Source organism: Heptranchias perlo, chromosome 13, assembly GCF_035084215.1.
Source record: "Heptranchias perlo isolate sHepPer1 chromosome 13, sHepPer1.hap1, whole genome shotgun sequence".
NCBI lineage: Eukaryota > Metazoa > Chordata > Chondrichthyes > Hexanchiformes > Hexanchidae > Heptranchias > Heptranchias perlo.
The window spans coordinates 418,053-430,002 of record NC_090337.1 but is presented as its reverse complement, the minus strand read 5'-3'; the positions used below and the strand labels follow the sequence as shown (position 1 = coordinate 430,002).

General features: G+C 47.8%; 1 protein-coding gene across 1 annotated transcript in view; it reads left to right on the top strand.

Annotated features, from left to right (window-relative positions):
• Positions 1-818: 818 nt before the first annotated feature.
• lrrc34 (leucine rich repeat containing 34) overlaps positions 819-11,950 on the top strand; it is a 71,898-nt gene continuing 60,766 nt past the window's right edge. Inside the window, exons 1-5 of the mRNA XM_067994817.1 lie at positions 819-934; positions 7,077-7,201; positions 8,200-8,264; positions 10,182-10,265; positions 11,069-11,197. Of these exons, the coding sequence (XP_067850918.1) occupies positions 903-934; positions 7,077-7,201; positions 8,200-8,264; positions 10,182-10,265; positions 11,069-11,197 (435 nt within the window). The 5' untranslated portion in view covers positions 819-902. The remainder of the gene's footprint in view (positions 935-7,076; positions 7,202-8,199; positions 8,265-10,181; positions 10,266-11,068; positions 11,198-11,950) is intronic.

Below are 11,950 nucleotides of genomic sequence, written 5' to 3'. Positions count from 1 at the left end.
TTTCTAAATGGTGAAAAACTCGAAACAGTGGAGGTCCAAAGAGACCATGGGGTCCATGTACATAGATCATTAAAATGTCATGGACAGGTACAGAAAATAATCAAAAAGGCTAATGGAATGCTGGCCTTTATATCTAGAGGACTAGAATACAAGGGGGCAGAAGTTATGCTGCAGCGATACAAAACCCTGGTTAGACCGCACCTGGAGTACTGTGAGCAGTTCTGGGCACCGCACCTTAGGAAGGAAATATTGGCCTTGGAGGGAATGCAGCGTAGATTTACTAGAATGATACCTGGACTCCAAGGGTTAAATTACGAGGAGCGATTACACAAACTAGGGTTGTATTCCCTGGAATTTAGAAGATTGAGGGGTGATTTGATTGAAGTTTTCAAGATATTAAGGGGAACTGATCGGGTAGATAGAGAGAAACTATTTCCGCTGGTTGGGGAGTCTAGGACTCGGGGACACAGCCTAAAAATTAGAGCCAGGACTTTCAGGAGTGAAGTTCGGAAACACTTCTACACACAAAGGGTGGTAGAAGTTTGGAACTCTCTTCCACAAACAGCAGTTGATGCTCAATTGTTAATTTCAAATCTGAGATTGATAGATTTTTGTTAAGCAAAGGTATTAATGGATATGGGGCTAAGGCGGGTATATGGAGTTAGATCACAGATCAGCCATGATCTCACTGAATAGGCTTGAGGGGCTGAATGGCCTCCTCCTGTTCCTATGTTCCTATGTATGTGTGTGTATAAATTCGTGTTGTTCTTGGTCTGTGTCAGACCAGGTGTTTTACCTTTGCTGTGTTTTAGTCCAGAGTGAATAGCCCGGGTGGGCTGCAGGATCGCTACCTGGAAGTCTGCTCAGAGCTCAAACAACCAACCAACCCGTACATTCTGCACATGGTTCGAGAGACAGACAGGCTTCCGTCCGGGTCAGTCTGCACAATACTTACCTGGAAAAAACTAAATCAAACTTGCAAGTAATATAAAGTCTAATTATAAAAGTTTTTATAAATATATTAAGAGAGTGGCTAAGGGAAATGTGGGCCCATTAAAGACAGGCACAGGTGACACTGTAATAGACAACAAGGTAATAGCAGATTTATTAAACAAGCACTGTGTATCCATTCTCACAGTAGAGGAAGAGCCTCAAATACAGAGATAGAATCAAAGAATCTTACAGCACAGGAGGCTGCCATTCAGCCCATCGAGCCTGTGCTGGCCTTTGAAAGAGCTATCCAATTAGTCCCACTCCCCTGCTCTTTCCCCGTAGCCCTGTAAATTTTTTTCCCTTCAAGTATTTATCCAATTCTCTTTTGAAAGTTACTACTGAATCTGCTTCCACCGCCCTGTCAGGCAGCGAATTCCAGATCATAACAACTTGATTACAGACCCTTCTGCCACTGAAACAGTTTCTCTGTACTCACTCTATCAAAACTGTTCATGACTTTGAACACCTCAATCAAATCACCTCTTAACCTTCACCTTCTCTGCTCTCCTCTTCAGTTTCTCCAGTCTCTCCACATAACTGAAGTCCCTCATCCCTGGTACCATTCTAGTAAATCTCCTCTGCACCCACTCCAAGGCCTTGACATCTTTCCTAAAGTGCGGTACCCAGAATTGGACACAATACTCAAGCTGAGGCCTAACCAGTGTTTTATAAATGTTTATCATAACCTCCTTGCTTTTGTACTCTATGCCTCTATTTATAAAGCCCAGGATCCCATATGTTTTTTTAACCACTTTCTCAACTTGTCCTCCCATCTTCACAGATTTGTGTACATACACCCCCAGGTCTCGCTGTTCCTGCACACCTTTTAAAATTGTACCATTTAGTTTATTTTGCTTCTCCTCATTCTTCCTACCAAAATGCATCACTTCACACTTCTGCGTTAAATTTCCTCTGCCATGTGACTGCCCATTTCACCAGTCTGTCTCTGTCCTCCTGAAGTCTGTTACTATCCTCCACATTGTTTACTACATTTCCGAGTTTTGTGTCATTTGTAAACTTTGAAATTATACCCTCTATACCCAAGTCGGGGTCATTAATTTATATCAAAAAGAGCAGTGGTCCTAACGCTGACCCACTGGGGAACACCACTGTAAACTTCCCTCCAGTCTGAAAAACAACCGTTCACCACTACTCTCTGCTTTCTGTCCCTGAGCCAATTCTGTATCCATGCTGCCTCTGTCCCTTTAATCCCATGGGCTTTAATTTTGCTAACATGTCTATGATGTGGTACTTTATCAAATGCCTTTTGAAAGTTCAGATACACATCAACCGTACTACCCTCATCAACCCTCTCCCGTTACTTCATTAAAGAACTCAATCAAGTTAGTCAAACATGATTTTCCTTTAACAAATTCGAGCTGACTTTCATTTATTGGCCCAGACTTTTCCAAGTGCCAATTAATTTTGTCCCGGATTATTGTCTCTAAAAGTTTCCCACCTCCAACATTAGCCTGACTGGCCTGTAATTGCTGGGTTTATCCCTCTCCCCTTTTTGAACAGGGGAGTAACATTTACAATCCTCCAGTCCTCTGGCACCATCCCCATATCTAAGGAGGATTGGAAGATTGTGGCCAGAGCCTCTGCAATTTCCACCCTTCCCTCAGTGACCGAGGGTGCCTCACATCTGGACCGGGTGCCTTTTCTACTTTGAGAATTGCCAATTTTTTAAGTACCTCCTCTTTATCTATTTTTATCCTATCCAATATCACTGCTACCTCCTCCTTTCCTGCTACAATGGCAGCATCCTCTTCTCTAGTGAAGACCGGTGTGAAGTATTCATTTAGTGCCTCAACCACACCCTGGCACCACGGGTAGCTCTGCTGCACAGGCTGGGAGGAAAAAGAGTGGCAGAGCTATAGTGATAGGGGACTCAATTGTAAGGGGAATAGACAGGCGTTTCTGCGGCCGCAACCGAGACTCCAGGATGGTGTGTTGCCTCCCTGGTGCAAGGATCAAGGATGTCTCGGAGCGGCTACAGAACATTTTGGAGGGGGAGGGCGAACAGCCAGCTGTCGTGGTGCACATAGGCACCAACGATATAGGTAAAAAAGGGGATGAGGTCCTAAAAGCAGAATATAGGGAGTTAGGAGGTAAATTAAAAAATAGGACCTCAAAGGTAGTAATCTCAGGATTGCTGCCAGTGCCACGTGCTAGTCAGAGTAGAAATAGGAGGATATTTCAAATGAATACGTGGCTAGAGGAATGGTGCAAGGGGGTGGGATTCAAATTCCTGGGACACTGGAAACGGTTCTGGGGGAGGTGGGACCAGTACAAACCGGACGGTCTGCACCTGGGCAGGGCCGGGACCGCTGTCCTAGGAGGAGTGTTTGCTAGTGCTGTTGGGGAGGGTTTAAACTAAAGTGGCAGGGGGTTGGGAACCTGAGCAGGGAGAGAGAGGAAAGCGTAACAGGAAGGGACAGAAGGTATGGAGTAATAGGTAAAGTGTTAAAAAAGGAAAAAGCAGGAACTAAGCGTCACAAAACAGATTTGAAAGTTCTTTATCTGAATGCACGTAGCATTCGTAATAAAATGGACGAGTTAACGGCACAAATAACTACGTATGGGTATGATCTTGTGGCCATTACAGAAACATGGCTGCAGGGTGACAACGACTGGGAATTAAATATGCCAGGGTATTTAACAATCAGGAAGGACAGGCAGGAAGGAAGGGGAGGTGGGGTGGCTATGTTAATAAAGGAAGGAATCACTGTAATACAGAGAAATGATATTGGGACAAAGCATCAAGATAATGAAACAGTTTGGGTGGAGATAAGGAATAATAAGGGAAAAAAAACATTAGTGGGCGTAGTATATAGGCCTCCTAATAGTTGCAACTCTGCTGGAAGAAGTATTAATCAGGAAATAGTCGGGGCATGTAATAAGGGAACAGCCATAATTATGGGGGATTTTAATTATCATATTAACTGGACAAATCAAATTGGGCAGAGCAGCCTTGAGGACGAGTTCATTGAGTGCATCAGGGATGGATTTCTTGAGCAGTATGTAACTGATCCTACAAGGGGGCAGGCAACCTTGGACCTGGTCCTGTGTAATGAGTCAGGATTAATTAATAATGTCCTAGTTAAGGATCCCCTTGGAACGAGCGACCACAACATGGTTGAATTCCATATCCAATTAGAGGGTGAGAAGGTTGATTCTCAAACAAGCGTACTGAGCTTGAATAAAGGAGACTATGATGGTATGAGAGCGGAATTGATTAAAGTGGACTGGGAAAATAGATTAAAGGGTAAGACGGTACATGAGCAGTGGTGTTCATTTAGGGAGTTATTTTACAACTTTCAAAATAAATATATTCCACTGAGGAAAAAAGGGTGTAAAAGAAATGACAGCCACCCGTGGCTAAGTAAAGAAATCAAGGATAGTATCCGACTAAAAACAAGGACATATAAGGTAGCCAAACTTAGTGGGAAGATAGAAGATTGGGAATTCTTCAAAAGACAGCAAAAAGTAACTAAAGGATTGATTAAGAAAGGGAAGTTAGATTATGAAAAGAAATTAGCAAAAAATATAAAAACAGATAGCAAGAGTTTCTATAGTTATATAAAAAGAAAAAGGGTGGCTAAGGCAAACATAGGTCCCTTAGAGGATGAGACCGGGAAATTAATGGTGGGAAACATGGAGATGGCAAAAATGCTGAACAAATATTTTGTTTCAGTCTTTACAGTAGAGGACACTAAGAATATCCCAACACTGGACAAACAGGGGACTCTCGGGGGGGAGGAGCTAAATACGATTAAAATCACTCAAGAGATGGTACTCAGTAAAATAATGGGACTCAAGGCGGATAAATCCCCTGGACCTGATGGCTTCCATCCTAGGGTCTTGAGGGAAGTGGCAGTAGGGATTGTGGATGCTTTGGTGATAGTTTTCCAAAATTCCCTGGACTCAGGAGAGGTCCCGGCAGATTGGAAAACTGCTAATGTAACACCGTTATTTAAAAAGGGTAGTAGGCAGAAGGCTGGAAATTATAGACCAGTTAGCCTAACATCTGTTGTGGGTAAAATTTTGGAGTCTATTATTAAGGAGACAGTAACGGAACATTTAGATAAGCATAATTTAATAGGACAAAGTCAGCATGGCTTTATGAAGGGGAAGTCATGTCTGACAAATTTGCTTGAGTTCTTCGAGGATATAACGTATAGGGTGGATAAAGGGGAACCAGTGGACGTAGTGTATTTAGACTTCCAGAAGGCATTCGACAAGGTGCCACATAAAAGATTATTACTTAAGATAAAAAATCACGGGATTGGGGGTAATATTCTGGCATGGGTGGAGGATTGGTTATCAAACAGGAAGCAGAGAGTTGGGATAAATGGTTCATTTTCGGACTGGCAACCAGTAACCAGTGGTGTTCCACAGGGGTCGGTGCTGGGTCCCCAACTCTTTACAATCTATATTAACGATTTGGAGGAGGGGACCGAGTGCAACATATCAAAATTTGCAGATGATACAAAGATGGGAGGGAAAGTAGAGAGTGAGGAGGACATAAAAAACCTGCAAGGGGATATAGACAGGCTGGGTGAGTGGGCGGAGATTTGGCAATGCAATATAATATTGGAAAATGTGAGGTTATGCACTTTGGCAGGAAAAATCAGAGAGCAAGTTATTTTCTTAATGGCGAGAGACTGGAAAGTACTGCAGTACAAAGGGATCTGGGGGTCCTAGTGCAAGAAAATCAAAAAGTTGGTATGCAGGTGCAGCAGGTGATCAAGAAAGCCAACGGAATGTTGGCTTTTATTGCTAGGGGGATAGAATATAAAAACAAGGAGGTATTGCTGCAGTTATATAAGGTATTGGTGAGACCGCACCTGGAATACTGCATACAGTTTTGGTCTCCATACTTAAGAAAAGACATACTTGCTCTCGAGGCAGTACAAAGAAGGTTCACTCGGTTAATCCCGGGGATGAGGGGGCGGACATATGAGGAGAGGTTGAGTAGATTGGGACTCTACTCATTGGAGTTCAGAAGAATGAGAGGCGATCTTATTGAAACATATAAGATTGTGAAGGGTCTTGATCGGGTGGATGCAGTAAGGATGTTCCCAAAGATGGGTGAAACTAGAACTAGGGGGCATAATCTTAGAATAAGGGGCTGCTCTTTCAAAACTGAGATGAGGAGAAACTTCTTCACTCAGAGGGTGGTAGGTCTGTGGAATTTGCTGCCCCAGGAAGCTGTGGAAGCTACATCATTAGATAAATTTAAAACAGAAATAGACAGTTTCCTAGAAGTAAAGGGAATTAGGGGTTATGGGGAGCGGGCAGGAAATTGGACATGAAGCTGAGTTCGGATCGGTCAATGCCCTGTGGGTGGCGGAGAGGGCCCAGGGGCTATGTGGCCGGGTCCTGCTCCGACTTATTGTGTTCTTTAGATTTGTGGTTGGGATCAGATCAGCCATGATCTTGTTGAATGGCGGAGCAGGCTCGAGGGGCCGATTGGCCTACTCCTGCTCCAATTTCTTATGTTCTTATGTTCTAAGAAGATCTCCTTTTGTGGAAAGTTTTCTGTACATTTGCTTGAGGCCTTTTAGCTGGTGTTTAGCCTCTTGGCCTACAGCAGCCAGAAGGCCTGAAGCCTGTTGGCCTACAGCAGTCCTGCACTTTCCTATCCCGGTGCAAGGCTCTTCCAAAAGGAATATTGGGGCCAGACTCAGGACCCATCTGGCAATTACAGGCAGGTTGAGACCCTGCAGGAGGAGCAGATTCCACTCCCGCTTCGCCTGGTGTTCATTGGTAGCAAAGAATCTTCATCGTAGTCTGAGAATAAAGCCTCAGCGAGACCTGCAGATCGTGGTTTACTTTACTCAATATTTGGGGGGTTTCTGAGCCCTGAACCAATGAGAGGGAAATCCTTGCTGCTCAGAGCTGACTGGAAACAGACATGGGCCAGAGAGGGAGGGAACGAACCCCTTGAGTGTTTGACTGAACCCTTCGAGTGTTTGTCTGAACCCCTCGAGTGTTTGTCTGAACCCCTCGAGTGTTTGACTGAACCCCCTGACCCCACCCCAAGGCCATTTGCTGAATTCCCTGGCCTTTTCCTGCAGGAATCTGTACAGTGGATTCACACTGAAGCTGAACGGAAACTTCAGGCTTTTCCCAGTCCAGCGACTAACGGATAAAGATGCTGCAACTCTTGTCGCCCTTCTTCATCAAAACGCCTACATTACAGGTCAGTCCTGCCCAGCCGATCATACCGACATTTACTATTATTTTTATCTAAATAGGTTTGGTTTCATCCCGGACCTGGACCAGGAAATTGTTCACGCCAAGCTCATTTTACAGGTGCAAAATGGGCACCTAAAAATCCAACATGGTGGGCGGCACGCACTCTATTAAACGGGGCAGCGGGATTAGTTTGGGATTGATACAGGGCTATGGGGAGAGAGCGGGGCAGTGGGATTAGTTTGGGATTGATACAGGGCTATGGGGAGAGAGTGGGGCAGTGGGATTAGTTTGGGATTGATACAGGGCTATGGGGAGAGAGTGGGGCAGTGGGATTAGTTTGGGATTGATACAGGGCTATGGGGAGAGAGTGGGGCAGTGGGATTAGTTTGGGATTGATACAGGACTGTGGGGAGAGAGCGGGGCAGTGGGATTAGTTTGGGATTGATACAGGGCTATGGGGAGAGAGTGGGGCAGTGGGATTAGTTTGGGATTGATACAGGACTGTGGGGAGAGAGCGGGGCAGTGGGATTAGTTTGGGATTGATACAGGGCTATGGGGAGAGAGTGGGGCAGTGGGATTAGTTTGGGATTGATACAGGACTGTGGGGAGAGAGCGGGGCAGTGGGATTAGTTTGGGATTGATACAGGGCTATGGGGAGAGAGCGGGGCAGTGGGATTAGTTTGGGATTGATACAGGACTGTGGGGAGAGAGCGGGGCAGTGGGATTAGTTTGGGATTGATCCAGGGCTATGTGGATAGAGTGGGGCAGTGGGATTAGTTTGGGATTGATCCAGGGCTATGGGGAGAGAGCGGGGCCGTTGGAAATTTTGATGTTACTCCAATGGTTCGATGATCTTCCTGACATTACCACATGCGAATGTCGGAGAATGCACCTGATTTGCGTGACGACGGAGCCATTTGTCTCGGGGGACAGGAAGAGGAAACGGTCAAACATTTCAACCAATGTTCAGAACATTTTCAGTTTTGACTTTCTATCTTTCAGGTCTAGACTTAAGTTTCAATAATTTAACGAACTGTGGAGCGGAAATCATTGGGAACCTCCTTTTGGTAAGTGATAGCATTCCATCAGCATTCCTTTGGGATTGATACACGGCTATGGGGAGAGAGTGGGGCAGTGGGATTAGTTTGGGATTGATACAGGGCTATGGGGGGAGAGCGGGGCAGTGGGATTAGTTTGGGATTGATACAGGGCTATGGGGAGAGAGTGGGGCAGTGGGATTAGTTTGGGATTGATACAGGGCTATGGGGAGAGGGTGGGGCAGTGGGATTAGTTTGGGATTGCTCCAGCAAAGAGACAGCACAGACACTATGGCCCCGATTTTCAAAGGAAATTGCGGGTGTGTTGGACGGGGGGGCTGTGAAAATCAGGAAAATCCCGAGCGGGTGAGGAAGCTGGTCCCAACCCACCGACTTCCAGGTTTTCCACAGACGCACCTTTGAGTGCACTCTTCCGGAATGTGGAAGTCCCACCAGCTTTAATTGTTAAAGAACCAAATGTACCTCATTGTGGTACTTAAGGTACTTTATTTCTGACATAGTAGATAGTTAAAACAATTTTAAACTTTCTTGGGCGGCTTTCCCACGGCTTCCGATTCACATCTGGTGAAACCAGGGCCAGATCAGGCCAAAATAAAGTAAATAAATACAATAAAAAAAATTGCACAAAGTTAATAAACAAAATAAACCTCCCTTTCCACCGATGTCACCTGCACCCCCCTGCAAAGATGTCCGATGTCCCCCTCCCCCCCCGATGTCCCCCCCCGATATCCCCCTCTCCCCCCCGATATCCCCCTCTCCCCCCCGATATCCCCCTCTCCCCCGATATCCCCCTCTCCCCCCAATATCCCCCTCTCCCCCCCGATATCCCCCTCTCCCCCGATATCCCCCTCTCCCCCCGATATCCCCCTCTCCCCCCGATATCCCCCTCCCCCCCCGATGTCCCCCCCGATATCCCCCTCTCCCCCCCGATATCCCCCTCTCCCCCCCGATATCCCCCTCTCCCCCGATATCCCCCTCTCCCCCCAATATCCCCCTCTCCCCCCCGATATCCCCCTCTCCCCCGATATCCCCCTCTCCCCCCAATATCCCCCTCTCCCCCCCGATATCCCCCTCTCCCCCGATATCCCCCTCTCCCCCCCGATATTCCCCTCTCCCCCTGATCTGCCCCTCTTCTCCCCGATCTCCCCCTCTTCCCCCCCGATCTTCCCCTTTTCCCCCCCCCAATCTCCCCCCGATCTTCCCCTCTCCCCCCCGATCTCCGCCCCTGATCTTCTCCTCTCTCCCCACCCTGATCTCCCCCCCCCCCGATCTTCAGTGTCCTCCACTCTCTGTTCCAGCAACGGATGACGTCTCTCTCTCTCTCTTTCTCTCCCCCCCACCCTCGGCGGTGCAGCTCCTGTCAATTCGGGGTTGCTGGGGGCGAAACCCGGAAACAACTTTAATCACCGTCAATTACATCGTGATCGTGCCGGAAAAGGTAAGTTTTTTTTATGTGGGTTTGTCACCAGCACCTTCACCCCCACCCCCGCCCCCCCCCCCTGGCTACCCCCCCCCCCCCCCCGGCTCCCCCACCCCCCCCGGCCCCCCCGCCCCCCCGGCCACCCCGCCGCCCCCGGCTCCCCCCGCCCCCCCGGCTCCCCCGCCACCCCCCCCGGCTCCCCCACCCCCTCCGGCCCCCCCCGCCCCCCCGGCCACCCCAGCCGCCCCCGGCTCCCCCCCGCCCCCCCGGCTCCCCCGCCACCCCCCCCCCGGCTCCCCCCCGCCCCCCCTCGCCCCCCTCCCCCCGGGCCCCCCGCCCCCGCCCCCGCTGCCAATCTGTCACCATTTCAAAATTGAGCTCTGTGGGTCACATGGCCTCCTCCTGTGCTGTGAATGTCTGTGGTTTGATGACGATGGTTGTGCAGTTGTCTGTTGACTCCCTCCTGTCTATATCACAGTAATCACACCTAAATCTCCACCTTCCAGGAAACAACAGCGCTCACTGACCTTATCCTGATGTGTAATGAGATCGGCAGCAGTGGAGCAGAGTGGCTGGCTAAGGCCTTGCACGTGAGTCCCTGAATCTCTCCATCAGACACAGGCCCATCGTGCTGACCACTGACTCATATACTGGTTCTTCACATGGTGACGTGTGCAATATGAGGAAATCAACAGCTGCCTGTAACATTAAACAGATAGTACTGGGGAAATTCATGCAAGATGTGGAGGGCTTCATTGTAGAGGCTGAGATCAAAACTGTTCTTATCCTCTCGGAAAGGGGCATAGTGTACAAGCCTTGATGGTGGCTTTCTGTGTGACCTTTTCAGCCATTTCAATTACTCCACTCAACTCTTCATCGAGTGGATCAGCCATTTCCACTGTTTCATTCAACGTGAAGAATGCCTTGTGTCTGGTAATATGGATGAAACTTCAGGACAGAGCTGCAGGATTTGGGGCTCCTCACTGACCCTCTGGGCACAGAGCCTGAGACCCACTGCCTGACCCCCTCCAATGGGCCTCTGCCCCGATGTACAACAGGAACATGTGACAGGAGGGTGCATTGTTGTGACCGGTGGGTGTCACCATTGATGGGCCTCTGGCCCTTTTCCCTCTGCTTTGGGCCTGGGCCTGGGATTGACAGTTACAGATTGTCCCGGCAGCTTCAGGGGTGTTGGGTAAGGGGGGGTTTAAATTAGAGAAAATAACACAAACGCAAAAGTTCAGTCTCTTGGATTAATCTGCAAATTGGGCCCAAAAGCTGCAATTTGTGGGAGGTAAAAAGCATAGAATTAAAATCCATTAGTGAATCATTATTCGCAATCACCAAAACCCAGGCACACAATCTCACTGTAAAAAACATCTTTTTAATGCAGTTGAACAAATCACTGAAGAATTTGAGGATGAATGGGAATAAAATTGGGAATAAAGGCGGAATGCACTTTGCAAGAATGCTGCAGCTGAACAGATCGCTTCAATCCCTGGATCTGGGCAACTGTGACTTGGTGAGTGGCTCAATGAGATCCAGTGAAAAGGACCAATCACAGGCAGCCAACTGGTAGAAACAAAGGATCTCCAGTCTCAGTGACTGCGTCAGGATTGGCCAATCCAGAAACTGAGAGGCCGGAGTCTCAGGATCGTGTCTGTGTGTGTGTGTGTGTCTGTGTATGTGTCTGTCTGTGTGTATGTGTCAGTGTCTGTGTGTATGTGTCAGTGTCTGCGTGTGTATCTGTGTATGTGTCTGTCTGTGTGTGTGTGTGTATGTGTCAGTGTCTGCGTGTGTGTCAGTGTCCGTGTGTTTATCTTTGTCAGTGTCTGTGTGTGTGTGTGTTTGTCAGTGCCTGTGTGTGTTTGTCAGTGTCAGTGTGTGTCTGTGTATGTGATTCTTTGTCAGTGTCTGTATGTCTTTGTCATCGTCAGCATCTGTTTGTGTGTGTCAGTGACAGTGTGTCTGTGTTTATCTGTTAGTGTCTGTGCGTGTGTGTGTCAGAGTCTGTGTTTATCTGTGTTAGTGTCTGTGTGTGTTTGTCAGTGTCTGTGTGTGTGTGTCAGTGTCTGTGTTTATCTGTGTTAGTGTCTGTGTGTGTTTGTCAGTGTCTGTGTGTGTGTGTGTCAGTGTCTGTGTTTATCTGTGTTAGTGTCTGCGCGTGTGTGTGTCAGTGTCTGCGCGTGTGTGTGTCAGTGTCTGTGTTTATCTGTGTTAGTGTCTGTGTTTATCTGTGTTAGTGTCTGTGTGTGTTTGTCAGTGTCTGTGTGTG